The sequence below is a fragment of the Chrysemys picta genome, chromosome 25, assembly GCF_011386835.1.
Source record: "Chrysemys picta bellii isolate R12L10 chromosome 25, ASM1138683v2, whole genome shotgun sequence".
NCBI lineage: Eukaryota > Metazoa > Chordata > Testudines > Emydidae > Chrysemys > Chrysemys picta.
The window spans coordinates 2,599,462-2,627,166 of NC_088815.1; the positions used below are offsets into that span (position 1 = coordinate 2,599,462).

General features: G+C 40.6%; 1 protein-coding gene across 2 annotated transcripts; it reads right to left on the reverse strand.

The window, feature by feature from the left end:
• Positions 1–1,783: 1,783 nt before the first annotated feature.
• On the reverse strand, positions 1,784–27,178 carry LOC101951024 (heterogeneous nuclear ribonucleoprotein M). Of its 2 annotated transcripts, XM_042841385.2 has the most exons (13): positions 27,039–27,178; positions 26,866–26,959; positions 22,414–22,611; positions 20,742–20,895; positions 15,151–15,200; positions 14,237–14,297; positions 13,334–13,435; positions 12,235–12,279; positions 11,536–11,610; positions 10,249–10,347; positions 4,199–4,977; positions 3,787–3,838; positions 1,784–2,214 (listed from the first exon to the last, which is right to left on the reverse strand). In XM_042841385.2, the coding sequence occupies exons 2-13, from the start codon at positions 26,941–26,943 to the stop codon at positions 2,051–2,053; spliced, it is 1,857 nt and encodes a 618-aa protein (XP_042697319.1). In that variant the 5' UTR covers positions 26,944–26,959; positions 27,039–27,178; the 3' UTR covers positions 1,784–2,050. The 2 variants fall into 2 exon arrangements, with proteins under 2 accessions (XP_042697319.1, XP_065434345.1); XM_065578273.1 differs by lacking the exon at positions 12,235–12,279 and having other exon boundaries at positions 27,039–27,174.
• Positions 27,179–27,705: the final 527 nt, after the last annotated feature.

Below are 27,705 nucleotides of genomic sequence, written 5' to 3' on the forward strand. Positions count from 1 at the left end.
AACCAAGCCCAAGTTAGGCACCTAAGCTCCCTGTATAATCAATGGAGTGAGACAGGCACCTAAGATTGGAATCCACAACAGCTTGCATACTAGATGGTGAGCCACTTAAGGTAGTCAGTTTGAGGGCTTATGAAAGGGGTGTGTCCTAGGCCTTGCACCTCTAACAGATGCCAAGTCTGTGCTGCTGGGAGGCACTTATCACTGTTTGCAGTCCACAGTGGAGAACACTGTCCTGGTGTCAGGTGGCTTATGGAGTTTATTCCAGAGGTGGTAGTACAGGGGTTCTCAAACTGGGGGTCAGGACTCCTCATGAGGTTATTACATGGGGGAGTCACAAGCTGTCAGCCTCCACCCCAAACCCCACCTTGCCTCCAGCATTTATAATGGTGTTAAATATGTAAAAAAGTGTTTTTAATTTATAAGGGGGGCACACACAGAGGCTTATTAGGTGAAAGGGGTCATCAGTACAAAAGTTTGAGAACCACTGATAGTACTTCTCTTAACTTTTATCCCAGTGGTCAGATCATTCACCCAGGATGCAGAGACACAGGTTCTGTTTCCCCCTCTGCCTGACAGGGAGAAGAGCCCTGTTCAAACCCTACCTCTCAGGAGAGTGCCCTAACCATTAGCCGATGGGACATTCTGATGGGGGGCTCCCAGTTGAAGCTGTTCCCTGTTCCAAACCTAATTTTTACAAGGTGGAACTGGACCTTAGGTCTCCTACTTCCCAGGCGAATGCGCTAACCACTGGACTGAAAGTTAAAGGAGGCAACACTACATGTCTGGCCAGATGTTGATCAGGGCCTGAGCTGGTAGGCCTGCTCTCAGCATGCCTAAACAGATTGGGTCCTATAGAGAAGCTTGGGGAAAGATAGGCAGAGGAATGCCTCTTTCCCCAGTTTGTGGATCGCAATGGGGAATAGGTAGGAGACAGGCCCTTGGGCACCTAGAGTAAAGCAGCAGTGCGCATGTGCAGAGGCAGGAACTTTTGACAGAAATTTAGGTGCTGAGTGAGTTTAGGCACTTACAAAGTTGCAGCTGCTGAACAGGGGTTTTGTGGATCACAGTGGTACCTAAAACTGGGACTTGGCACCTAAATCCCTTTGTGGATCTGAGCCAAAGAACCAGACAGTAACTATTCGAGTGAGAATCAGTCTCACAATCTATTTCTCCCCACCCCATCTCAGACAAGTTTTCATCTTCACACACTGGGAGACAGCTAATTTGTTGCATTTTACTAGAAGTACCTCCTAGCTTTAGCTGTGCTACTATCACACTTCACTACTTAGTCAATATCTTAGACAGAAATAAAGAATGGTTTCCTTTCTGCTCTGGGTATGGTTGGAACAACAGCATGCTGCAACATGGTCTAACTCCCTTAAGCCTAGGGAATGGCAAGAAACGCTGTTCCCTGCAATGCACTTCTTGGACAGATCATCCGGTTACTAGATGTCTCTTGAAACTATGGCAGTTTCCACTTGGGTTCCTGCTTCCAGCATGAGACAGAGTGAAATCCACTGAGGTGGGGTCACCTGTTCTCCAAAGACATTCAGCTATTGAGGCTAGTGTGCAAAAACCAGGATTATTTTAATGTTCTCATGTTGTGCTCACACATCTTTGAAAGTTTTAAAAGCTAGTTTAAGACATTCCTAGGTGCTTCCAGACATGAGCTATATTTCACAGCACATGCATTCTAGGTTTCTGAACTACCTGCTCTATTTATACCAAGACTTTTTAAGCACAAGATTTGCTGCCAGTAATTGATGGATCAATGATTGACAGCTTTCAGTAACCGGCATTTATTATCAAAGTCATACCGTATACATCTGTAATGTCAACAAGATGCCACAACTACAAAAAAGATTGTGCACATTGCAGTTTCAATGCAAAACAGTAAAATGCAAATCCATTTGTTAAAAAAAGTAATTAAAATTACCCCAGAAAGCAACTGAATTTTTGTAATGTCTTTACATCCAGTCAAATTAAAATGGTTAACAAGAAAAATACAAATTCAAAAGATCTGGTATCGGTGTTTAAAAAGGCAACTAATTTAAGCATTTCTATCAATTCGCACATCAATTTCCCTGCCACGAAGCTGTATCCCATTCATCATCCGGCAAGCTCTCTCAGCCACTTCTGGGGACTCAAATCTAACAACACCACAACCTTTGGACTTCCCATTCTCCATCTTGATGTCTGCGTACAGCACGTGACCTGCAAAAAAAGGGGTTGTGTTTAGTGTAATGAAATTACTGCATGAAGCTCGATACCTAACCAGATTCCTACATGAAATGATCTTGTGATTAAGACTCTGAAAGGTCTCCAATAGAGCATTCCAAATACAGTGATAAAAAGTTGTACATTTAGAACATATTTTGGAGTCAAATGCAGCAGAAACATTTCAGGTGTGATTGATTATAAAGGACTGTTCTCAAAATTAAACAATTTGCCTCACTTAAGATATTTGATTGGAATCTGTTTCTCTTTCCACTGATCTACCCCTTTCAAGCATTTCCCAGTTTTAAGAAGATGCAGCTTGACACTCAGTTTTGAGGGAGCCAGACAAGACTTGCCCCCCTTTTTAAGGAGTTCACAGGAATGGTGCATTGATGCTCCTCTCTATTTTGTAGTGAAGGCCACAGTGCAGTATTATTGTTATTCACTGATGGAACTAACAAGGAGTCAGCATATGGGACTAACTATAGGTAAGTAAAACTCAAACTCAAACAGCTTCATATCTGGCATCCCCCTCCCAAGATATCCTTACAAAGCCATTCCAGCAAAATACATGAGCCACATCATTGTAAGATTAATCTGTTGGATTGATCTACCCACATCCAGAAATCCTTCCAGCACAGCAGGGAAAATGTGACAATTAACTGAATGGTTCTAAACCTAATTTGTGTTCTGAAATATTTCTACATGTAAGGCATATCATCTGTGCCAGCAGTTCTCAATCTTTTCCTCTACATAATAAGAGGAAGAATTTCTGACTCTGCCTCCCATCTAGTCCAAAAGACAAGTTCTTCTGGACGTACTTGAGACCTGCCACCCTCTCCATGTTGAGACCCCATGATGTACATAATGAACTCTTGTAAATGAAGCCATTTCCTCCTTTCACTTTAGTGTTACATTCCTTTAATCTTTAAATCATCTCCAGTAATTTGGTTACATTTCAACAATCTTTTATTGGATGAATCTGGTAAGAGACAGGACTAGAGTTTTAAAGTGAAGAAGAGTCATGGAATGTTGGTATTAACCGATAACCAGCAAGTGGCATGCTGGGCTCATGGCTCAACACTACAGGAGACCGTCTCTATTTTAGTATTGAGAAGGTTTGGGGCTTATTTACACTAAAGTTTCCCATTAGAGGAGTACTTCGAATGGTCTGATCTATTAAACCCCTGTAAGAAACGATTATTTGCAGTTACTGGTAGGGATTGGATTACTAGTAAGGCCTGATGTACCTAGGCAGTCTCCAACTACAGCAAGAAAGATGTACAATTATTGCATGTTACTTTTGGTGGAGAGTATTGCCACTAGAAGGCACAATTATTGGGAAGGATAAAAACCTGACACAGGTGAGGACTGTGCAACAAGCATTTATTCAAAATACAGGTTTTTGCTAATATCTAATATTTTCCTAGGTTTGTATGAAGTTTTGGTTAAGTAGTACAGGCAGCAGTTGAAGTTATGATTCAGAAAGAGAATTTCTGATATGTTACATAATGATTTTGTCGTACAGTAAGTTGTTTGGAGGTTCTTCAGTAGTATAAAGTAACTTACCACACTCATTAAATTTGTCCTTCAGCATTTTCCATGTGAAATCAAAAGGAAGCTGGAGAAAGAAAGCAGTCACTCACTGAGAATCTGTTCCATAGTTAATCAATATAATAATAAAGAGTTGCTAGCACCGAAGTATAAAATGCATAGAACACATAGCATTGCACTGTCCGCACTTACAGGTGTGGAGGGTTGTGTGTCCAGTTAGTAGCAATTAAATGAAAGATTTTTCTACTCAGACCTTATAACTGTCCCATGCAGCATTAATACATTTGATGGAGACTACACAAATACTTAAGATAGTCTAACTGAAGCCATCAAAATGTGCAACAACTTAGTACTAGCATTTCTTCATCCTCTAAGCACCAACACAAGAGTTCTGTGCAGTTATTTAGATTATGAAAGGGTTACTCACATTTCTCACAAATATCTGGCAGGCTTTTCTGGCCACCCCAGCTGCAGGTCCTCCGGTTCCTCCAAGAGTGCCTGCAAAACTGCCTGCGAAGTTTCCACGATCCATGTCCATTGTTCTTTCAAAACTGCTTCCCATTGCAAGTCCCATCCGATCTATACCTGCCCCCATTCCCTGCCCCATGGTAGGCCCCATTCTCTCCATATTAGTGGCCCCCATGCGATCCAATCCCATTCTGTCCATACTAGTGGCCCCCATGCGATCCAATCCCATTCTGTCCATACTTGTGGCCCCCATGCGATCTAGTCCAGTTGGCATTCTATCTATAACTTGACCCATTCCAGTTCCCATTCCAGCAGGTACCATACGATCCATACTTAGACCCATCCTATCCATGCCAGAACCCATGCGATCTACTCCTGAGCCCATTCTGTCCATAGTGGTACTAACACGATCAATAGCAGTACCCATTCTATCAATACCAAAACCTATTCCAGAACCCATTCTTTCTATACCAGAACCCATTCGCTCAATGGTTGGGCCCATTCTGTCAATGCTGGAAGCTATGTGGTCTATGCCCAGAGGGGCCATTCGATCAATTCCTGGGGCCATTCGATCTACATTAGAACCCATGCGATCCAAAACAAGACCCATTCGATCTATTTCAGACCCTACTCTCTCCATCCCATGTCCCATCCCAGAAGGTATTCTTTCTATTCCCGCACCCAGACGATCAATGCCGGGTGCCATCCTCTCAATTCCAGGAATGCTGGCACTTCCACCTAGAACACAATACATTAAGATGTCATTACCTGTGATCGTGTGAAGAGGATATTAAATTTGATGCACCTGGATATTCTTGATGTTTGAAACTGTACAATTTGTTAGTGTACAGTAGTGTGTGTATTCTGTAGTTGCAGATTCTGAAGCAGAACTGTGCTTGAGAACCTAGGGCGGTTTTTTTTTTAATGAGAAGTCAAGTTTCTAGCTCTTACAAATAAAGCTTTCAAATGTGAACCAAGTGTAAAGAGATGCAGCGTTTGAAGCCGGCAAATTCAAGAGAACAGTTGTTGGATTTGTGTTCACAGCTCACATCAACAATTTAAGTGTAATTTCAGCTGTCAAAATGTAAGCCTGCTCAAACACTAGCAGATATTGGGGTTGGGCAGTGAGGTTGCTAGTTGCTGGGAGTAAACTGAGTTCAAGACCCTTCTCCCAAAAGGATCGGAATAGACTCTGCTTCTGCCAGCCAGAAGTGGTAAAGAGATGCAAGCCAAGAGTTTTAGCTTTTTCCTGGTGCCAAAACCAACAGATTCCAGTGCAATTATTCACTGCCAAGGCAAAAGCCTGCAGTATATTTAGCTTTTTAATGTGGAGAGAAGCAAAACAATATTTTAACTATTTCTTTGATTTGAGTGTACTGATCGTATCATTGCCATGCATTCCTCCATTTCTGAACACTCCTAAATCTGCTACAGAATTGTGTCCGTTACAGAAACCAGATCATTTGGGTGTCACTTACTATGGAATACAGGGCCTCATTAGTTGAGTTTATAGAGAACTAAATTACTTTTTAAAGTTCTGTATGTTGCCAAGTGTATATTAGGGTTGCAACCAAGGCCTAGTTTTGTCACCAATAATTTATGCTTGGAAAATCTGTTTGGCCTGAAAAGTGTCAGGTTTATTGTTAACACTAGTGACAAGTTTTCTACAAACAGGAGTATAATTTCAGTTACCATCCATGTCTAAAGTTTCTTTGAGCACATCTAGCCCCAAAAATCAGCTATGCCACTCCAAAACTTTCCCTCATCTCCTTGAAAAGATGTGCTAGAAAGCAAGCTGTGATTAACTTAACAATTGTTTGACTTTTGGCAACTGTCTGAGCAGGATTAGGCACTATCTTATGCATTTGTGTGAGCATGCTGCCATCTATTGAGCAACTGTAGCTTAACAAAGAACATATGGTATTTATACTGCTGACAGCGGACATCTTCAGCTCATGCCTAGGGAGTAGTGTCAGATAGCAGGTGTTTTATTATGAAGGGATAAGCGCTTGGTATTTAAATGTTGCATGCTCATTTGTATCTTAAGACATTTGAACCCCACTGTGACTCAAAAAGGGGAAAAAAGGCATGTTTGGGCTCACGCTCATTTACAACTTCCCAATATTTCTGAAGAATGATTATGTACGAGATGCTGATGTAGTCTGACATTTTTGCAAACAGTGCTGACATCATAGTACACCACAAAATTTGAACAGTAATAAAAGGGCCTGAAGTTTATTTGGACTCGCTTTCTGGGCTTGAGGTGCAAATGTGGTACAGATAGCACAACGTGCCGGGGAATGGTTCTCCCTGAATCATTTTAGACATCCGATAGGTGCGTGAGATGCCAGCTGCACCGCTTGAATTAGTGTTTCTTCACACTGGGATCGTGCATACTGAACAATAAAGCTGCCCTTAAATTTACAATCCAGTCTAAATCTAAACTAAACATTCTAAAAACTGACTACTAACTATAAAACTTCAACTAACATAACCTAAGGTAAAGGCAGTACATAGGTGGATCAGAGTGGTTCAAATCCTTTCACTGATGTGGTTAGCAGGTAGATTTTAAACAACATGAACTAATTTAAAATGAAGATTGGTTACTTGTAACCAGAGTTCTCTGACAGCAGAAAAACTAGGGTATTTTAATTTGGACTCCATAGGAATAGGGAAAGGGTGTTGGGGTGTGAATATGCAGAGTCCATCTCAAAGAACTCCAATTACAAGTAACCTATCTTAATTTCTTCAAGTCTCCTCTGCGTATTCCCACTCTCGGGACAGTCTGGCAACCAACATAGTAAATTGGATGGAGCGATGTGGAGTTCTACTGGCACAAGGATTGGAGTACCGATCTACCACGCTGGGACTGGATGCCATATCCAATGCATAATAGGTTATGAAAGTGTGAAATGATTTCCATATACCAGCTCTGTATATCTCAAAATAAGGGGAATGTGTTTATAAAAAAAAAAAAAAAAAAAAAAGTAGATTCTACTAGAGCCATAACAATGAGCTCTAAATGGACTAGGATGGACACTCTAAATGGACACTCAAAAATCTCATTGTTATATCATTAGAAAATATAGAACGGTTGTCCATGTGAGGATGGAAAGCGGATATTGCTAATAAGTGAGAACTAATTGCCAAACCCTGATGTTTTAGGTGCAGTAAGTTATCCACGAGATGCTGAATTGAAGACTGCATTGGCAAAAGACCAGATGGAAAAACACTTCCACTTCAACATGGTGGAGGACTTTCTACTATTCAACAAGTCATTTGCTTGGAGCAAGTTCACAGGCTTGTCTGGGATTTTAGCCATAGAGCATCCAGGCTGTTAATTTAAGTTCCTGCCCATAGGTTTGGGTGCAACAGCTGACTGTGATCTTACAAGATTAAGTCTAGGTCCAATGGAAACAAAATCAGAGCCTCCAGTGACAGATCCAGGGGAGCGGGGAACCAGTGCTGCCGGGGCCACTCTGGGGCTATTAACATAGACGGCATGATGCAGTTTGATCTTTAGCAACACTAAGTGGAATTGGGAAAACATAGTAGGGTTTATCCAGGGTATCAGGAAAGTGTCTGATGGAAATGGGACTGCCACCTGGTAGATAGAAAATTGATGGCATTTCCTGTTGGGTTTTGGTTGCAAGTAGACCTATATGAGGATTCCTCCACTCTGGAAAATGCGTCTGGCAACATCTGGTCGGAGAGACCACTCGTGAGGACTCGTAAATGATCCACTTTGGCAGTCTGTCCACTCATTCTGTGCCCTAGAAGGTAAGAGGCTTCAAGAATGAATGAACTGGCGTGCCAATATTCCAATGCCGAACTGCCTCGACACAGTGGGGAAGAGCAAGCTTTTCCCTGCCTGTTGAGGTAAAACATTGCCACTGTGTTGTCAGAGAACAGACTTTTCCACTGACAGGCTAGGCAGACAGCCTGTAGGTCCCTGATGCTGATATGTAGAGCGAGGTCCCCTTGAGGGACATAAAACCTGAGTATGGAGGGGAACAGATGAGCCGCTCACCCCAGGGCAGACATGTGCATCAGCAAAGATTGAGGGTGGACAAAGGCAACGCCTGCACAAACACTGACTGGGTTCGTTCACCAGTCTAGAGAAGTCAATACTCAAGAGGGCACATTTAGCGGAGTCCCGATGTTGAAGATTTGATGAATAAACAGAGGTCAGACATCTCTGAAGAGTCCTGAGATGTAGGCTGGCATGCTGGACTATGTATGTGCCATATGCGCCAGCGCCTCATACAGTTTTGAGCTGTTGTGGGTAAGCACTGAGATCAGCAACAAGGGATCGAACCGTTTGGAACCTTATATCGGGAAGGAAAGCTCTGACCTGAGTAGAGTCCAGCACTGCTCCTATGAACTCTATCCTCTGATCTGGGCAAAGTAGCTTTTTCTAAGTTGATCAGCAGACCCAGGGTTTTACAAATTGACTACATGAGAGATAGACTGGACAGTACCTGAACCTTGGACTGGCCTCTGACTAGCCAGTCATCCAGCTCAGGGTAGACTTGTACTCTGAGCATCCTCAGAAAAGCAGCTACCACTATCATACCTTTTCTGTCAAGTATCAAAGGGGTAGCGGTGCTAGTCTGGATCTGTAAAAGCAGCAAAGAGTCTTGTGGCACCTTATAGACTAAGAGACGTATTGGAGCATGAGCTTTCCTGAGTGAATACCCACTTTGTCGGATGCATCATCCGACAAGTGGGTATTCACCCACAAAAGCTCATGCTCCAATACGTCTTAGTCTAGAAGGTGCCACAGGACTCAACAAGCTGCTGAAAGAACAGGAGTACTTGTGGCACCTTAGAGACAAACAAATTTATTTGAGCATAAGCTTTTGTGGGCTACAGCCCACTTCCTACTATATTTTCCACTGCATGCATCCGATGAAGATATATAGATAGATAGACAGAGAGATATACACACACACACACACACCATGAAACAATGGGTGTTACCATACCCACTATAAGGGGATGATCAGTTAAGGTGAGCTATTATCAGCAGGAGAGAAAAAGAACTGTTTGTAGTGGTAATGAAAATGGCCCATTTCCAGCAACTGACAAGAAGATGTGAGGAACTGGGGGGGGGGGGGCGAAGGAGGAGGAAGAGAGAGAGAGAGAGAGAGAGAGAAGCATGGGGAAATAGTTTTACTTTGTGTAATGGCCCATCCACTCCCAGTCTTTATTCAAGCCTAATTTAATGGTGTCCAATTTGCAAATTAATTCCAATTCAGCAGTCTCTTGCTGGAGTCTGTTTTTGAAGGTTTTTTTGTTGTAATATTGCGTCTTTTAGGTCTGTAATCGAGTGGCCAGGGAGATTGAAGTGTTCTCCAACTTGTTTCTGAATGTTATAATTCTTGACATCTGATTTGTGTCCATTTATTCTTTTATGTAGAGACTTTCCGGTTTGGCCAATGTACATGGCAGAGGGGCATTGCTGGCACATATCACACTGGTAGATGTGCAGGTGAATGAGCCTCTGATGGTATGGCTGATGTGATTAAGTCCTATGATGGTATCCCCTGAATAGATATGTGGGCAGAGTTGGCAATGGGCTTTGTTGCAAGGATAGGTTCCTGAGTTAGTGTTTTTGTGTGTGGTTGCTGGTGAGTATTTGCTTCAGGTTCGGGGGCTGTCTGTAAGCAAGGACTGGCCTTTCTCCCAAGATCTGTGAGAGTGATGGATCATCCCTTCAGGATAGGTTGTAGATCCATCCTATGACTGTGTGCAGAATGCACACATGTAATCACTTGAACCACTCAGTTTGGGATACCTCCCATACAGCTCATGAGAACATGTAGTTTCTCAAAAGGCATGGTTTCAAATACATTTTAGGGAGTACTTTTGACTAAATTTTAGTCAAAGTTGCAACTAGATTCTCATACCACAGCAGAAGAGATTATTCCAAACCTTACTTGTCACTATTGTAAGCACAATTCAGATGAATAGCGCATAGCACAAATACAGCCTTTGTTTGCTTACCTATTCCCCTGTCCAGGGCGTCTCCAAAACTACGAGACATTCCCATCTCATTTCTTCCAAAGTCTCTGTCAAATCCTCCACCCATCGCACGATCCATCTCTGCAGAAAGTATTAATTTAGTAGATTTCCAGGACAACTTAGACATCCTGAAGAGAACATGTCTCTTGTAATATTTTAGCAGGTGAACTGTGAAACAAGTGTTTTTGCCATGTATTGCTTCTTTGAGATACAGACCCACACACACACGGAGGCTTTTTGTGTGTGTTTTTACACACACACACACACACACACACACACACACACACACACACACTGAAATTTCAGATCCTTGTACTTCCTTTTCCTAGTGGAGATTGGCAAGGTGTTTGGAGGACCTGTATCTATGGATTACATAGGACTAACCTAAGCTCCTGCTCTGTCCCTTAACAGAACATCAACACTCCTCTCTCAACCTATTTACAATGATGAGGAAGCCAAACCTTTTCAGGTACAACTGTAATATCACTCTATCCAGGTCCTCCCAAGAGCTAGCCAAGATTTCCTCAAAGTTAGGATTTAATATTTCAGTGTTAGAAAGTGGTCAGGAAAAGCTCTGGAAAGTTTAGGCTGTTTTATACCCCATAAGAGCAAACAAGTGTTTATTTTTAAATGTGAATCTGCAAGGGAAAGATTGATTGTGATCATTTTTGCTTCTTCATGATGAATAAAGAAAGGCTGAATCAGTTTTCAAAACTCAAGGGTTTTCCTAATTTTAATTTACATGTGAAGGCAAGGTCTTCTCCATCCCAGAAGACTAGGGAACTGAGTAAAAAGGGCTATCACAAGTGAAACCTGAGCAATTGAGAGGGGAAAGGAATTTTAATCAAGCTGGTTGGAACTGTCTGTTGGCATCTTTAACTGAAATGTTTAACAAGTGGAAAATGAGATCTTTGTTGAAGATGCATCACTCCCATTTAGACAAGAAAAGATTGAGAAAACTCCAGTTTTTTCCAGGGAGACCTACAGCAAAAGTTAAACTTGACACTGCGGTTACGGCTAGTGGTAAAAACAAGCAAAAAAAAATAAAGCTTTCAGGTTCTCTTTACACAATATAAAGGAAATGTGTTCTTTTCCTTTCTTTTGTAGGTAGCCTTAAAGCATATGATGCTCCAACAGGATTACCAATCATTACTAATTCAATTAGACCATCCAAATTGGGGGGGGGGGGGAGGGGGGGGGGAGGGAAGAGTTCCATGACAAGACATTCACTGAGGCTGGGGATCTATAATGTAGGAATCAGTGCCTCACCACTCATTCTGCCCATATTCATTCCAGATGGAAAGCGACCCAGGTTGTCCATGCCACCAAAAGGACCCTCCATCCCTGAAACAAAAGTATAGTATCTCTAAGATAAAGGTGACATTAAAAAGTGCATTTCAAATAAGTCACCACACTAGATCAGAATGTGTTATTCCACCTATTTACTCTTTGGTAATATTGCTAGGAATATTCTAGGAAAAGCAGCCACATGTAAAATGCCATCTCAAAACGGTACACCTTGGAGGCATAAGGGAATGTTTACAAAATTAAAACTAGCATTAACAAAGAAATTCTTTGTAACCGAACAGTTCAATTTAGTCTCAAGATGTAATAAGGCCACAAGCCCATGCTCTAACTTTTGTAAATATCCAGCAGCAGTCGTTAAGAGTCATAAGTGGTTAACATCTTGGTTTATATTTCATCTGAAGATCTCACCCCTCAAGGAGCACAATACCTATTAGCACAACATATGGCAATTTATTACTGCTTTAAAAACAAGCATCACTACTGACTCAGTGACTGCTTCCAAGTAAACAAATGCTTATCTGGCACTATTCTCCCTAAATTAAGATATTTCCAGGGAGATGTCAGCCTACGTAAATGTTAGCTAATACCAAAGACAGATAAAGATATATCTATATATGAAAAAGCTATTTGCATTTCAGAACTGCATGTACAGTAGCTTACCTCCCATTTTATTCATTCCAAAGCCCATGCCTTCCATTCCCATTCCTCAAAATAAAAAAAGAAAGCTTTATTTACAGATGGAATTATACATGCATACAATCAGTCTGATGTTTGAGCTTCTCAAGTTACTTTGCAGGAATGGGGACTTAGATTTTGGTTTAAAAGCTTATACTGAGAAAAGTAGTGAATGAGCGGATCTACTAACAAGAGCTCTTTGGGGGAGTAGATGACATGGAATCCTTTCTAAAAGGACAAAGCAGCAGAAAAATCATGAGCTTACACAAATTGAAAGTTGTTAGATATGCAACTTCTCAATTGGTTCATTCACAGTAGCATGTAATGAATCCAGCATTCATTTTCCAGACAACTTAGAATTATGGATTCTAAATGGAGGTCAAATTAACAGTTACTGATGTTTGGTATCTAGTAGGAAGCCACAAATCACTTATGAATTATGACAATACTTTGAAATGTAACACCTTCAGGTATCTGACTTGGAACTTGTGTGTTCTATTTTGACAAGAAGCATTATAGCCTCAGGTGAAGTGCCACTTCCCTATTGGACATAAAAAGAAAAAGCCTGACCCAAGCACAAACAATCCCACTTCAGAATATTACCATAGAGGAACACTGATAAGAGGGAACACTGTATCAAGTAGTTTGAGGGCTAAATGTAGATTTCTGAAATCAAAAGGCTTTCCAAACTCATTAAGAAGTTTTCAACAGAAGACTACTTTGAAAGTTTAACATCCCCTTGTACTGTTTGCTCCTAGTGTACAAGAACCAGAAAATGAGATATGTACTAGACAAGGGGTTCCCAAAGCGTGGTATATGTACCACGGGTGGTATGTGAGCTTGATGTTCCAGCCATTTATTTAGAATTTAAGGTGGTACATGAACCAATAGAATTTAAGGTGGTACAGAAATCCATTCTAGTTTGGATCATCAAGGAGGAAAAATACTTACTTTAGCGGTTTGGATTTTTTGAAGCATGTTTTGGGTTCTCTTTACTGGAAAGACAGCAACCCTAAGGTCATATGAAAAGCTAGGAAAAAGACTTAATGAAGCGTACACACAGTAAGAAGTGTGATTTTCTTACCTCCAGGTCCCATGTTGGGCATTCCCATGCCTTTGTTTAAATGATTTGCATCAATAGGCTGACCTCCTGGTCCTAATCCCATGCCAATACCACCAAGCCCATCTAGAGAAAAAAGTAATTTATTTTTTTTTGGCACAGATGATAGCAAGCTTTGTTCTTCAAGTGACAAAATTACTATTTTGTTCTGAAGATCTCAGTGGATTCCCACTCTTGGTTCTGTATTTCTAGCACTTAAGTGTGAACTCTCAAAGCTCTGAAGTTGGATCTAAAATAGCAATGATAGGTGGTGTGAAACCACCTCTCTCTACTTCTGCAAGCATCTCCCTCCCTCTCCCCATATAGGTACTTTCAAAGGTCAGCCCTTTAAAGCTGAAAGTCTTCTAAACAACAAGATGGAAAAAAGAATGAACGTTTACTTTTGGATGATGGAGGATAAGAAATGAGTCAATATAAAAGTTAACACCCCTCAGTTTGAGATCAGTGGGAATCCAGTGGGGAACATCTCATCCTTTTTAGAGTATTGTTCTTGATCATTCAATAGCCAAAATAAGGAAACAGCCAACTTCCGTCCCACATACAGATGCACTTACTAGGGATTGTAGATGCATCCCTGTGGATACTTAAATGCTATACAGTCCAAAGCACAAAGCCAGCCTCCTTCCTTTAAGAGGCATGATGTTTCCAGACACCATCTTGACCTTCCCTTGACCCAGAACTGATTGAGGGATCCCCAAACCACAGAGGCTAACCCTTCCTGGTGCCTTGAGTATTAGGGAGTACCTGGAATAAAAGCCCTTCCCCACCTCACCTAGCAACATTAGCTTTATGGCACCATTCCTGCAGTATAGCAAACTGAACTCCTGCAAGCTAAAAATTCAAGGTGTTAGTTTTAAAGAAACTTACGAGGAAGCTGTTGAGGTCGTTCTGGAGGGAAGAAGTCCCCCTTTGGAAAGGCTCGCTCATCCTGAAAACAGTTAAACAGTGTTAAACCCCACACGCGAGATTACTGGCAGCACCTTTTAATGGAACCAACACTCTGAAAGCTATGACAATTCCTGGCAAACAACATCCATAACTGTACTATGGACTTACTGCCAAGTAGGTAATTCATAAATATGGCCATTTCCTGACGTTACATTTTGGGGGATTACCCAAGAAGAGAATTCTCTATGGGCAAGGCACTGGCACTTTGGCCTCCTCAATGCAGCTTGAGAAATAGCAATAGGGGAAACTTGGAAATCTGGATTTAGCTACACTAACAAGATCAAATGTATTTAAATAGTTTAGGTGCTTGCTGATGGCATAAATAAAATTATTTTAACCTGCACTAAAGCATTCTGTTAAAGCAATTGCAGCTGTCCTCAAGAGTGCTCTACAAACAGCGATCCTATCCATAAGACAGATATGTATCAGTAAAAAAAATGTTACTCCAGCTTTGAGTGATGAAACTAGTTCAAAATCCAGATTCATTTGATCCTTTGTCTCTGTTATGCTGCCACACCACCATTCTATGGTAGCTGCTTGTGTTTCCTATATGCTTAGGCTGGGTTTGAAGCAGCAGCACGATTGTGAACAGTTCTGAGTGCTTAACCAGTCTGATGACCTCTCACATTTCATCCTACAAACTAAATGTGATGAAAATGCTCACAGTTGCATTTCCATTTCTCTCCTTGCCTTCCCCTGCCACACCAGATTAACACATTGCTTGGTTCTCAACTTGTGAGTGTTCAATGGACCACAGTTTGAATGCCAGCCATAAGGTATCCAACACAAGTTCTGATATCACATTACACAGTAAGAGAACTGAATATACTTACCATTTTTACATGCATTGGTCTGTCAAAAAGCAGCTGCCCGTTGAACATTGCTAATACTTAAGTTAAGGATGTTTTTTTCAAAATGTTAGTCCAAAAATCTTACTGCTAAAAAGAACTTAAAGTTAACAGCAGTACAGCTTCAAATGTCTGGCAGTGTATCAGCCCCACCCTACAGCAGGGAGGCTCTTAAGCAAAACAGGCAGACATGGAATAAATGACTGGTAACTCGTGTATCAGTAACAGGTTAAGAGATAGGACACAAAGGGTAGGAATAAGTTTTCATAGAGGAGAGAGATAAATACTAGAGTCCCCCGCAAGGATCTGTACTGGGACCAGTGCCGTTCAACAAATTCATAACTGACCTGGAAAAAGGGGTAAACAGTGAGGTGGCAAAGTTTGCAGACAAAAAATTACTCAAGTCCAATACTGACTGTGGAGAGTTACAAAGGGATCTCACTAGACTGGGTGACTGGCAATAAATTGCAGATTAATTCAATGTTGATAAATACGAAGTAATGCCCATTGGAGGTAGCCATCTTACAGCAAAAAAACTTCAGGACCAGACTCCAAAGAGAAACTGCTGAGCTCCAGTTCATTTGCAAATTTGACACCATCAGGTCAGGATTAAACAAAGACTGTGAATGGCTATCCAACTACAGAAGCAGTTTCTCCTCCCTTGGTGTTCACACCTCAACTACTAGCAGAGCACCTCACCCTCCCTGATTGAACTAACCTCGTTATCTCCACACTGATTTATACCTGCCTCTGGAGATTTCCATTACTTGCATCTGAAGAAGTGAGGTTCTTACCCACGAAAGCTTATGCTCCCAATATTTCTGTTAGTCTCAAAGGTGCCACAGGACCCTCTGTTGCCCACTGGAAAACAATCCTAACTACACAAACAAAATGATGACGGGTACATTAGCTTTTATGACTCAAGAAAGATCTTAGAGTCATTGTGGATAGTTCTCTGAAAACACCTGCTTAATGTGCAGCAAAAAGTCAAAATGGTTAATGTTAGGAACCATTAGGAAATGGATAAATAAGACAGAAAATACCTTAATGCCACTATATACATCCACAGTACGCCCACACCTTGAATACTGCATGCAGTTCTGACCGTCCCATCTCAGAAAAAGGTATTAGAATTGGAAGAGTACAGAGAAGGGCGAAAGTGATTAGAGGTATCGAACTACCACATGAGGACAGATTAAAAAGACTGACTGTTCAGTTTAGAAAAGAGTCGACTAATGGAAGAAACAATAGACGTCTATAAAATCATGAGTGTTGTGGAGAAAGTCAATAAGTGTTATTTACCATTTCACATTACACAAGAACCCAAGAGTCACCCAATGAAATTAACAGGCAGCAGGTTTAAACATAAGGAAATACTTCTTCACACAACCTGTGGAACTCATTGCCAGGGGATGCTGTGAAGCGCAAAAATATAGCTGGGTTCATGGAGGATAGGTCCATCAATGGCTATAAGCCAAGATGTTAAGGAGCACACCACTGCTCTCTGGGTGTCTCTAAACTTCTGACTGCCAGAAGCTGGAACTGGATGACAGAAGATGGATCATTCAATTATTGCCACGTTCCGTCCATTCCCTCTGAAGCATTGGTCTGACCCAGGATGGCCATCCTTGGTATCCCTCCCTGGAACTTAAAATCCATCAGTTGAAGCTTCAAAAGTATCTTAATCAGTGGTTTTTGGTTGGGAAATATTAAAGATTATAAACATATTTAATCCTAACCAAAAGAGTCATTAAGACATTATGACAGGTTCAGAGTGGTAACCGTGTTAGTCTGTAGCAGCAAAAAGAACGAGTACTTGTGGCACCTTAAATTTGTAAGACATTACGTATCATTAAAAACTATGCATTTGAAAGGCGAAGACAGTTTAAATTTCTCCAAAATCAACTCTACTCCAGAAACTTTAGCAACTTTGCTCAGTCCTGAAACTCTCAAACTCCGACATGTCCAGTTTGACACATGTACCTCTACTATAAGATGCCATAGTACTTAGTCTTATGTGAACCTCATTCCTGACATACACCCCATTCTAAAAAGGATGAGATGTTCCCCTCTGGAATCCAGTGGTCTCCACACTTTTTTGATCACGCACCCCATAAGTAAAAAATTTTTGAGCACGCATCCCCAATATGTATATTTATGTATAAATTATATACATGTACTACTATACTAATATATTATGTACATTATAAAACAAAAAACATTAAAGGATGAGATAAAAAACAATATTTTAAAAATATGTTTATTTTATTTTATTATTAACGGTACAAAAAAACCTTTTTGCTCTCACTAAAATTTATTATTAATAATTTTTAGTAAGAGCAATGTGATTGAATATGCTTCATTATTTTTGAAAATCTTGGTTTAACACTTGGTGATACAGCGATTCAAAGGTCTGGTTCTAAGTTCAGTTTATTTCACACCTTGGTTTTAATGGCTGTCCTACCTGAAAAAGATGCCTCACAAAGATATGAAGATCCAAATGGAAGAAGTGCATCGTTGACTGCACTTACTAAATTATGATACTCATTTTTCAGTCCCATCCACCAATTATGCAAAGGTTTTTGTTGAAATTCGGCTAGTAAATTTCCATCTTCCCTGATATCAATCAATTGTTCTTGCAAACTAATCAGAAGGTGTTGCATTTTTATATTTTTAACAAATGGGTTCAAAACCCACTGAAACTCTGTTTGGAAGATTTTTAAACAGGTTAGAAAATTCTATTTCCAAGTTTAAGTGTGCAGATATGAGAGTTTTTACAGGTGACACACTTACATCGTTTTCGGCAACAAAATCACATAACGATGGAAACATTTCCAAACATCCGTTTTCAAAATGCTCTCTCCATAGCACGAGTTTCTTTCGAAAAGCAGTTACTTTCTCACTCATTGTTAAAACGTCACCTTTACCTTGAAGGGACAGTTAAGTGTGTTTATTTTTTTGAAAATATCTGCTAAGTAGCATACTACTGACAGCCACTTGTCAACACAGAAAAGGCCAGCAAATTTGGAACACTTGTCTTTTTGTAAAAGAAAAATGCGTAACTCATCTTTAAGTTCGACAACTCTTTTAAGCACTTTGCCACGAGATAACCAATGAACCTCTGTGTGGTACAAAACGTTTTCATGGTCACTCCCCATCTCATTACAAAGTATTGTAAAGATTCTACTATTGTAAAGATTCTACTGGTCTTGTTTTTATAAAATCAACCACATCGATGACATCCTGTAGCACTTGTGCACTTCTGGATCCAATTTCTTTGCTGCAATAGCTTGCCTATGAATGACACAGTGAATTAATTTCACATGTGGTGCTCTCTGTAACCTTACCCTGGAATCCTTTCTTTATTCCAGTCAAAGCAAGCCGCTCCATCAGTGGTTACACTTACACAGTTTTTCCATAAAACATTGTTTTTATTAAAGAAGTCATTTACACAGCTTTCCTTTAGTGGCTCACAAAAAAAGTAGTTCTTCATGTATTTCATTATTGAAACAGAATCTAGCAAATACCATAAGCTGAGACATGTTAGAAACATCTGTATTTTCATCCAACAGTATAGCAAACCTCCCACACTGTGTAATTTGTTCTAATACTTGTTTCTTAGAATCTTCAGCTATGTATTTTATGCGTCTTCCAACAGTATTTGCTGACAAAGGAATGCATTTTAGTTTGTCGCCATATTGTTTTCTGTGTATTATTTCATCCATTTTTACCGTGGCAGGAAGAACAAGTGTTTTCCCCAATGGTATGTGGCTTTTTGTCTTCCGCTATTAAGTAAAAAACCTCAAGAGAGCTTCTAAACATTTATCATTAAGTTTAGTGAAATTTTGTAAAGTACTGGATTGAGTATTGCATGACTTTAAACATCACTGAAAAAATTGTAGGAGGTCTTCATGTTCTGGATGCTTAGTTTTTAAATGTCTTGCTAATCGTGATGGCTTCATTCTATCATTAGCTAATATCTCAAGGCACAATATACACTTAGGGAGAGGTTCATCGTTAACGATAGTGGATGTAAATCCATATTTCAAATAGTCTTCTTGATCATTTCGAATTTTTTTGGCTGACTTCTTGTCAGATCTGATTAGATCGGCATTGTTTTTAACCTCGTAATGTGGCTGATGAAGAGCTCGTACTAGGAGTAGGAGAACTGTCAGCTCTGTCATTTTCTTGTTGTTCGCTTGTGCGCGAGTTATTAGTATTATCTTCAATCCATGGTTTCTTTGCAGGAATCTTTTTAAGCCACTTGTCCATTTTGTGAGGATTAGTTTAGTTAAAACTAGATAATATGATCCATAAATCCACTTAACTGGGCACACGTAAACTGCAATACAACGCAATACGCTGAAAGCAAACGAACGAGTGAGGGTGCCACTGTCAACCCCTCTGCGTTGTGGAACTCCCACTCTTCCCTCAGGACACCTTGAAGGGCCAGCTCCAGGCACCAGCGTAGGAAGCACGTGCCTGGGGCGGCACACTGTAAGGGGCGGCATTCTGGCCAATCTTAGGGCGGCGCTCCCCTGGCCACCCTTCCCCCCCCTCCTCCCCCAGCGGCGCTCCTCCTGCCTTGCTGCCCTTTTGCCCCGGCGGCACTCCTCCAGCCTTATCACCCTTTTGCTCTGGCAGCACTCCTCCTGCCACGCCCCCCCCAATAGATCCTCTTGCACATCCCTTGGGGTGCATGCACCCCACTTTGGAGACCACTGCTCTAATCCACCCTCCCATTGTGAGCCAGCTTCAAAACATCATAGCTATCAAATCTCATCTCTCCCCTTTATCTGGATGCCTGATTTGGAAGACAGTACTCTGAATGCTCAGCCTTTAACTGAAAAGTTGAATTGTAAAATTCTTTCTTCCTTTATTTGTTACAAGTGCTCACAGAGAAAAATATGAATAAAATTTGTTTCCCCTCTGCATCAGGATCACTTGCTTGGCACCTGTGATTATCACATTTATTAGCTGTCTTCCAAGAAAGCAAGGGTAGACAGGACCAGTATAAAAAGCAGGTACCTTTAAAAAGGTCCAGATCTTCATACATCATAAAACAGGGAATGCCACAAACCTTTCTCCCCCAATCTCCCTCACGGGTCATCCATAAAGGGATTTAAAATAAATCCCTCTAGCAAATCCATATTGTGTTTAATTATTAGGTAGACCCAAGAGGCAGCTGTGTATATTCCCAGCCAAAGATATGCAGTATGTTGTTGCAAACTGGAGCCCCTTTCCAATACGTTCTTGTTTCCTCAAGTCAACAGTTTACTTAAGCTAGACAAAAATAAAGTTTCATTTACACCCAGGTTTCTTCACCGATTTTCTCAGTGTCTACGACAGGGTGCCAACGTATTACCACGAGGCAAGAGGATGGTGCTTATTTCAATATGAGAGACAGAAGCACTATCAGAGTTTCTTAACTAATGCCAATTCTACTAGTCTGCCATTTGCTTTCACACAAGAAATCAGATGGTACATGATGGACTGGAAGTCTTGTCTGGTACCTAGAAAAACCTAATTTTAGGGGTCTTTGCTTCACTATTGCAGAATTTCTTCAGAAAGGATACATATAGCCTGAACAGCTTCAATAGATTGTTCAAAAGTAACAGTGCCAATCCCACGACTTTTGCCATCTTTGTCTTCTAGTATGTCAGCTCGAACAACCACGCCAGCCATGCTGAACACTTCCTTCAGTTTCTTCCAGCCAACTTTGTAATCCAACTGAAAGAAAAATACAGTTTGAAACATTCTGTAATGTTTCTCCCAACAAGTAGCTACAAATATTGTTTATTGAAAGCTTCCTGAACTAGGTACTATAGATTTGAGAATAAATTCAATAATCTTTGCAAAAATGGCAGAAAGTGTTAACTCAAAAGATAGTCAGCTATGAGAGTTTCAAACCAGAGCCAAGTGAATACAAGCCGTTCACGCATAGTGAGTACCTTAACTCTAGAAGAATCCCGCTGATCAGTATTAGTGACAGAATACCTTTTAACTGAGTTACTGAGTTTTGCTACAGTGTAAGTGCACAGCAAGAAGTATTCTATAATAAAGTGATAGGTTTCTTTATACAGCTAGATGTCATTTAATTTATACTTCGTAATTCTGGAGATTCAGTGCAGGGTGCAGTACTGAGGTGTCATTATGTGGAATGTGCACTTTTTGGCTGTATGTCACATGAATACTGTATTTCATCTAAGGCATGATACGGTCACCCCTACTCATGTCAGGTATGTAGGCAACATTGTTGTAGCCGTGTTGGTCCCAGGATAGAAGGTGTGTGAGGTCAGATCTTTTATTGGACCAACTTTTGTTGGTGAGAGAGACAAGCTTTCCAGCTTAGACAGAGCTCTTCTTCAGGTCTGGAAATGTACTCAGGGTCACCGCTAAATACAAGGAGGAACAGATTATTTAGAATAAGTAGTTAACACATTTCAAGGGATCATTCAAGGTAAAGTGGTCCCAATAAATGCACTAAATGCCTATGTGGGTGAAACCAAACCAATCACCATGCGAGTCTAGAAATGAACTCACACAGGAAAATGATTAAAAAAAAAAAAAAAGACAAAAACACCATGTTACCTGTGGGCGAACGCTTTTCACAAAGCGATCACTATCTCTGACCTATTAGTCTACATCCTCAAAGGAAACCTGCACAAGACTTTCAAAAGATGAGCCTAGGAGCTTAAATTCATAAATTTGCTAGACCCTAAAAATCAGGGGCAGAATAGACACTGGTTTTATGGCTTATTACAACAATCTATATTCCACTAACTATATTCCCTCCCTTACCTCCAATGACTGGAGGGGTGTTAACGGACCATTTCACCTTGAATGGTACCTTGAAATGTGTCAACTACTTATTCTAAATAATCTTTTCCTCCTTTTATTTAGCGGTGACCCTGAGTTTCCCACACCTCAAGAGCTCTCTGTAAGCTCAAAAGTTTGAATCTCTTGCCAACAGAAGTTGGTCCAATAAAAGATAATACCTCACCCATGTCAAGTAGTACTTTCCTCAGCAAGTAGTCCAACTGAAGACGACAGGACTAGTTACAGAGTAGGACACTAGATGATCGTGATGGTCCCTTCTGACCGTAGTCTATTAATAGTCTGATTACTCAAAGTAAGTAAATTTGCCAGAATAGAGCCTGATCCCTGTCTGAAAGCTCTTCATTTGGAGAGCAGTACCTAATCCAGTTAAATCCCAAATCTTCTGCCCAGACACCACACTGTACTTACATTTGCAACAAATACTGTACTTCCAAGTCTCCCAGCCTGTAAAGCATGGATAATCTCATTGGGTATGTTGGGATTATTGAGGATGCTGGGTGGTATATTGATCATTCCAGGGCCTCCTGGTCCTGGGCCAATACCCATGCCACCAGCTGCTGCCATGGCCTTCTGCATTGCTCTCCTGGCATGCTCGCCATCAGGATCCTGCAAAACGGTAAGAGTAACATGTACAACAAGATGGCAAAACTCACTAAACTCAATATGGACACTACAGAGCCAACACTTTACTCCCAGTAACACAGGGGGGTTTAATGGCAAGACTCCCATGATTCAATAATAAAGTCATCAGTAAAAAGTAGTTCATAAGCCTGTATCAGGGCACCCCCTCACTGCTTGTTTTAGAAAAAAGTTAATAGGTAAGAGGAACAATCTAATAGTGACTCAAGAATCATACTTGAAAAGCTCAAACTGAATTGAACATGGGTTTCACTGAACGCTGTCTGAAGGAGCATGAAGGGCAATAAATGACAGCAGATTCCAGATAGCAAGGAGGGAAAACCTACCTACTCAGATACTTGGGATACAAAATTATAAATGCTTAAATGACCTGGAACATTGGTTAACAGCAAGCTATATGTGCAAAGGATACTAAATTGAGAGCGTGAATATCAGTGTAGATGGATAACAGGGACCCAGAGAGGCAGGAAATTAAGATTCAGTATAGAATAGAGGCCCTGTCTACATTAGTTTTAGCCACTGGAGCAGTTACACCAATATTGTTGTACTGCTGACTGAGCACCTTGTGAAGACAAGCCAAAGAAAGCTTCTACTTGAAGAAAATCCAGAAGAGAATCAACATGGGGAAAGCCACAATGAAGAAGATCTATATAGGAGACTGTGGACAGCAAGTTGTAGATACAGGCTTGTGATGCAATATGGAACAAGAGAACTAGTGCACATGTAACCCAAAATTACAGAGGCATAGCAAGCTATGCACCAGAGGAATGAGATGTAGTACATGCAGAAAATAATTAAGTGGATTAGGGGACTGGAAAGGTTAATTTGAGAGGAAATACAGTTTAAAAAAGCCCAAGACATTCAAAGGCATATAAATGCTCAGTTAAGGTCACCCAAAAGAATATAATTCTGTCTCTAACAGTGACAACTAGAAACAGACAACCTTATCCATTGATTCAAAACCCTGATATTCTATGATTCTAACTGTGCTTTAGTATTCGTGGTAATATTGGTCTTTCACTGGTTTTGAAAGGACTCTTCGGCTTGTAAAATATTACAGAGATGTAGCTAAATCTGTTCCTGAGATATGAAGAGCCAGAAGCACATTGGGAAATTTAATAAAAATGAATCTTAGCTGAGATTTGGAACCCTCAGAGCTATAAAATACCTTGTCTGTTCAGCATAAAAATCTAACTCAGACAAATATGGTGTGTACAGTTTCAGGTGGACTACTTTGGTTTTAGCATTATTAGGGAAAGGTGGTTAAAAAAGACTTACCAGAATAGCTTCAATGTTAACTATAGAAAAGCTTGTTTGTCTCAATAATGACTTGGCTACCTACTAAAGAATACTTGTACAGTCAGACTTCAAGGAGGGCAAGAACACTTTTCATCTGATGATCTCAAAATGTTTTAGAGGACAAGTATCATTAGCACCATTTTACAGATTTGAAATTAAGGCAGAAATGATTAAGTGATTTGTTCAAGTTCACTTAATAGTTAATAGTAGTTTGGACTCCCAGCTGCCTAAACAATAACTAAATGTAACAAGATGACAGAAAAGAGGTGGGTGAGATATCATATTTTATTGGACCACCAGTGATTTCTGGACCACATTTTAGATTGCACAGAATGTAGGTCTTAAAAAGCTAATACTAATTAAAAATGTTTTGATTATGGAGGTTTTTTTTAAATTCCAATAGCTACTTCCTTGTAGCGAATGGTAATTTGAACACTGCACCATTGCACTAGTGTATTAGAAAGTGAAATTGACAAGGGGGAGTGTTCCACCAAATACAGAACTCAAAATGACAAAGACCCCTCTAGTAATTAAAGGTTAGTTCATTCATTCAGCCTACAAGACTTCCAGTAAGGGGCCCTAATTTATATCAACTGGGAAGGTGGATTTTTCTATGTTAACAACTAATCACTGGTAACTGAAGTGAGACCAGACAGCAGTCAGATGGCAGCAATTTCACCAACTCCTGTGCTGGACCAAATTCAAATATATGGAGATACACCTATCTCATAGAACTGGAAGGGGCCTTTAAGGTCATCGAGTCCAACCCCCTGCCTTCACTAGCAGGATCAAGTTCTGATTTTGCCCCAGATCCCTAAGTGGCCCCCTCAAGGATTGAACTCAATCCTGGGTTTATCAGGCCAATGCTTAAACCACTGAGCTATCCCTCCCCCCAAACAGTCACCCATTTATCCACAGAATGTCAGCTCTGCTTTGGAGGATAGGATTAAAATTCAAAATGATCTGGACAAACTGGAGAAATGGTCTGAAGTAAATAGGATGAAATTCAATAAGGACAAACGCAAAGTACTCCACTTAAGGCAGAACAATCAGCTGCACACATACAAAATGGGAAATGACTGCCTAGGAAAGAGTACTGTGAAAAGGCATCTGGGAGTCATAGTGGACCATAAGCTAAATATGAGTCAACAGTGTAACACTGTTGCAAAAAAAAGCAAACTTCATTCTGGGATGTATTAGCAGTGTTGTAATCAAGAAACGAGAAGTAATTCTTCCGCTCTACTCCGTGCTGATTATGCCTCAACTGGAGTATTGTGTCCACTTCTGGGCACCACATTTCAGGAAAGATGTGGACTAACTGGAGAAAGTCCAGAGAGAAGAGCAACAAAAATGACTAAAGGTCTAGAAAACATGACCTATGAGGGAAGACTGAAAAAACTGGGTTTGTTTAGTTCGGAGAAGAGAAGACAGAGGGGACACCATAAGTTTTCAAGTACATAAAAGGTTGTTACAAAGAGAAAAATTGTTGTCTTTAACCTCTGAGGATAGAACAAGAAGCAATGGGCTTAAATTGCAGCAAGGGAGGTTTAGGTTAGACATTAGGAAAAACTTCCTGTCAGGGTGGTTAAGCACTGGAATAAATTATCTAGGGAGGTTGTGGAATCTCCATCATTGAGGATTTTTAAGAGCAGGTTGAACAAACACCTGTCAGGGATGGTCTAGATCAGTGGTTCCCAAACTTGTCCCGCCGCTTGTGCAGGGAAAGCCCCTGGCGGTCTGGGCCGGCTTGTTTACCAGCCGCGTCCGCAGGTTTGGCCGATCGCGTCTCCCACTGGCCGCGGTTCGCTTCTCCAGGCCAATGGGAGCTACTGGAAGCGGCACGGGCCGAGGGACGTACTGACCGCTGCTTCCAGTGGCTCCCATTGGCCTGGAGCAGCGAACCGCGGCCAGTGGGAGACGCGATCGGCCAAACCTGCGGACGCGGCAGGTAAACAAGCCGGCCCAGACCGCCAGGGGCTTTCCCTGCACAAGCGGCGGAACAAGTTTGGGAACCACTAGTCTAGGTAATACTCAGTCCTGCTATGAGTGCAGAGGACTGGACTAGATGGCCTCTCGAGGTCCCTTCCAGTCCTATGATTCTATACCAGCAAGAAAATAGCAAAGTTTAGACGGCAGAGTTTAACTGAAAGTTAGGAAAAGAGGTAGTCAAAATATGTGTAAGGATGAAGATAGCATTTCCATGAATAGTTATCCAGGGGGCAACTTGATTTCTTACCCCAAGAGTTAGTACTAATGTTGAAGCTACATTCCCATATCTGATTAAATTAGACTCAAAGACAGATTCAGGTTCTGCAATGCTAGAACTATACTAATGGCAAATAACTCATAATTGAATATTAGTTACTGTACCAAAACTCTGAATATCTGTAGTATTATTTTCTAACTGTGAAATTATATTTAAAATGGCAATAAGTCTCCAGTGACCTACAGGAACATGCTTACTCGGTGTTCCGATTCACATGTTTTACAAACACTTCCATAACATTCTCTGGAACAGATTTATGGAAAGATTCAGAGAGTCAAGAAAAGTACATACATGTTTTGCAAGTCAAAACACAGAAGTGTACAGCAACAATGGCCACTTTTGCTTGGTATCTTTTTGTCAATCAGTTCTGAATTGACACATTCAACACCTAGACTTTAAATTTGGCCAATGCGCACATGTTCATTTTTACCTGAATTTCAAAACAATGCCTCAGGTTAAGTAAAGCATATACCTACAACTAAAAATTTTGACAGCCCAGATCTTAGTTGGTAAACTAATTTCATATAGGGGTTTTAGTTTATTATTTTATGTACATACCCTTTCGGTGATTTCATATCCCAATTACCCAAGCATAAAGTTTATTAGATTATGAACAAGCACTTTAAAAACCAAAACAGAGCAGATTTCAATCTTACTTCTTTCACTTTCAGAGGTCTTCCACTGAGACTATGCTTGTTCAGAACCTCGGCAGCCTTCTTCATGCTTTCTTCCATCTTAAATTCAACAACACTGAGGAGACAAGATAAATTATTAAGAAGGTTGCTTGTAATTTGAAATTGCCCATCCCCGTAATAACTGATAAACTTACGCGCATCCCTGGATGTGGTGATTTCATGGACGAGTAAGAAGGAGGGGAGGAGGGAAAGAAAGAGAAGAAAGTAAGTAAAGCACAAAATGCCAAAAGTTAACTTTAAAAAGATTTAAAATTCATTAAAAGCTACTTGGTTTATAATTTAACTCTAAAAAAAAATAGTAAGAACAAAATACAAGCTTACCCAATATAACCTTCGTTACCTGGATTCCAAAAAATATTAACTCCTACACATTATCAGGATTGTACTGTAATTTTTGAAGTTGTAATAAGCAAAACTAAGTCCAGGTTCTCCAAGAAAACACCACACACTTAACATTTCCTGTTCTCTGTAGCCTGTCAAAATCCTCACCATGTTCCTTCATCCTCAATCCATATCCTTTCAGTACACTTAAGTGAGTTCCTATTATGATTTTGCTAAAACATTCCTTCACTTAACAGAAAGTAGCTTGACACCTACTAAAGCTATGCATGTCTTAAGTTTAGAGATTTGCCTTATATTAACTAGCATGGGAAGTGTCATGTTTACAGAACCTGCTTTTGCACACTGAACTTATAAATTCAACAACTACAAATGACGTTTTACGTTAACATACCACTGTAGATACTGCTAGGGTCCATGCATAATTCACTCACAGCCAACACCGACTGAGCACAATGCTGA

What these genes read in the sequence shown, in the direction of transcription:
- LOC101951024 (XM_042841385.2), bottom strand. Translation starts at nt 26,943, where the DNA reads ATGGAAGAAAGCATGAAGAAGGCTGCCGAGGTTCTGAACAAGCATAGT. An exon ending in GACCTCTGAAAGTGAAAGAA is followed by an intron (nt 22,612 to 26,865) that starts GTAAGATTGAAA and finishes ACCGTTTTGCAG; the next exon opens with GATCCTGATGGCGAGCATGC. An exon ending in GACCAATGCATGTAAAAATG is followed by an intron (nt 14,298 to 15,150) that starts GTAAGTATATTC and finishes AACTGTTTTCAG; the next exon opens with GATGAGCGAGCCTTTCCAAA.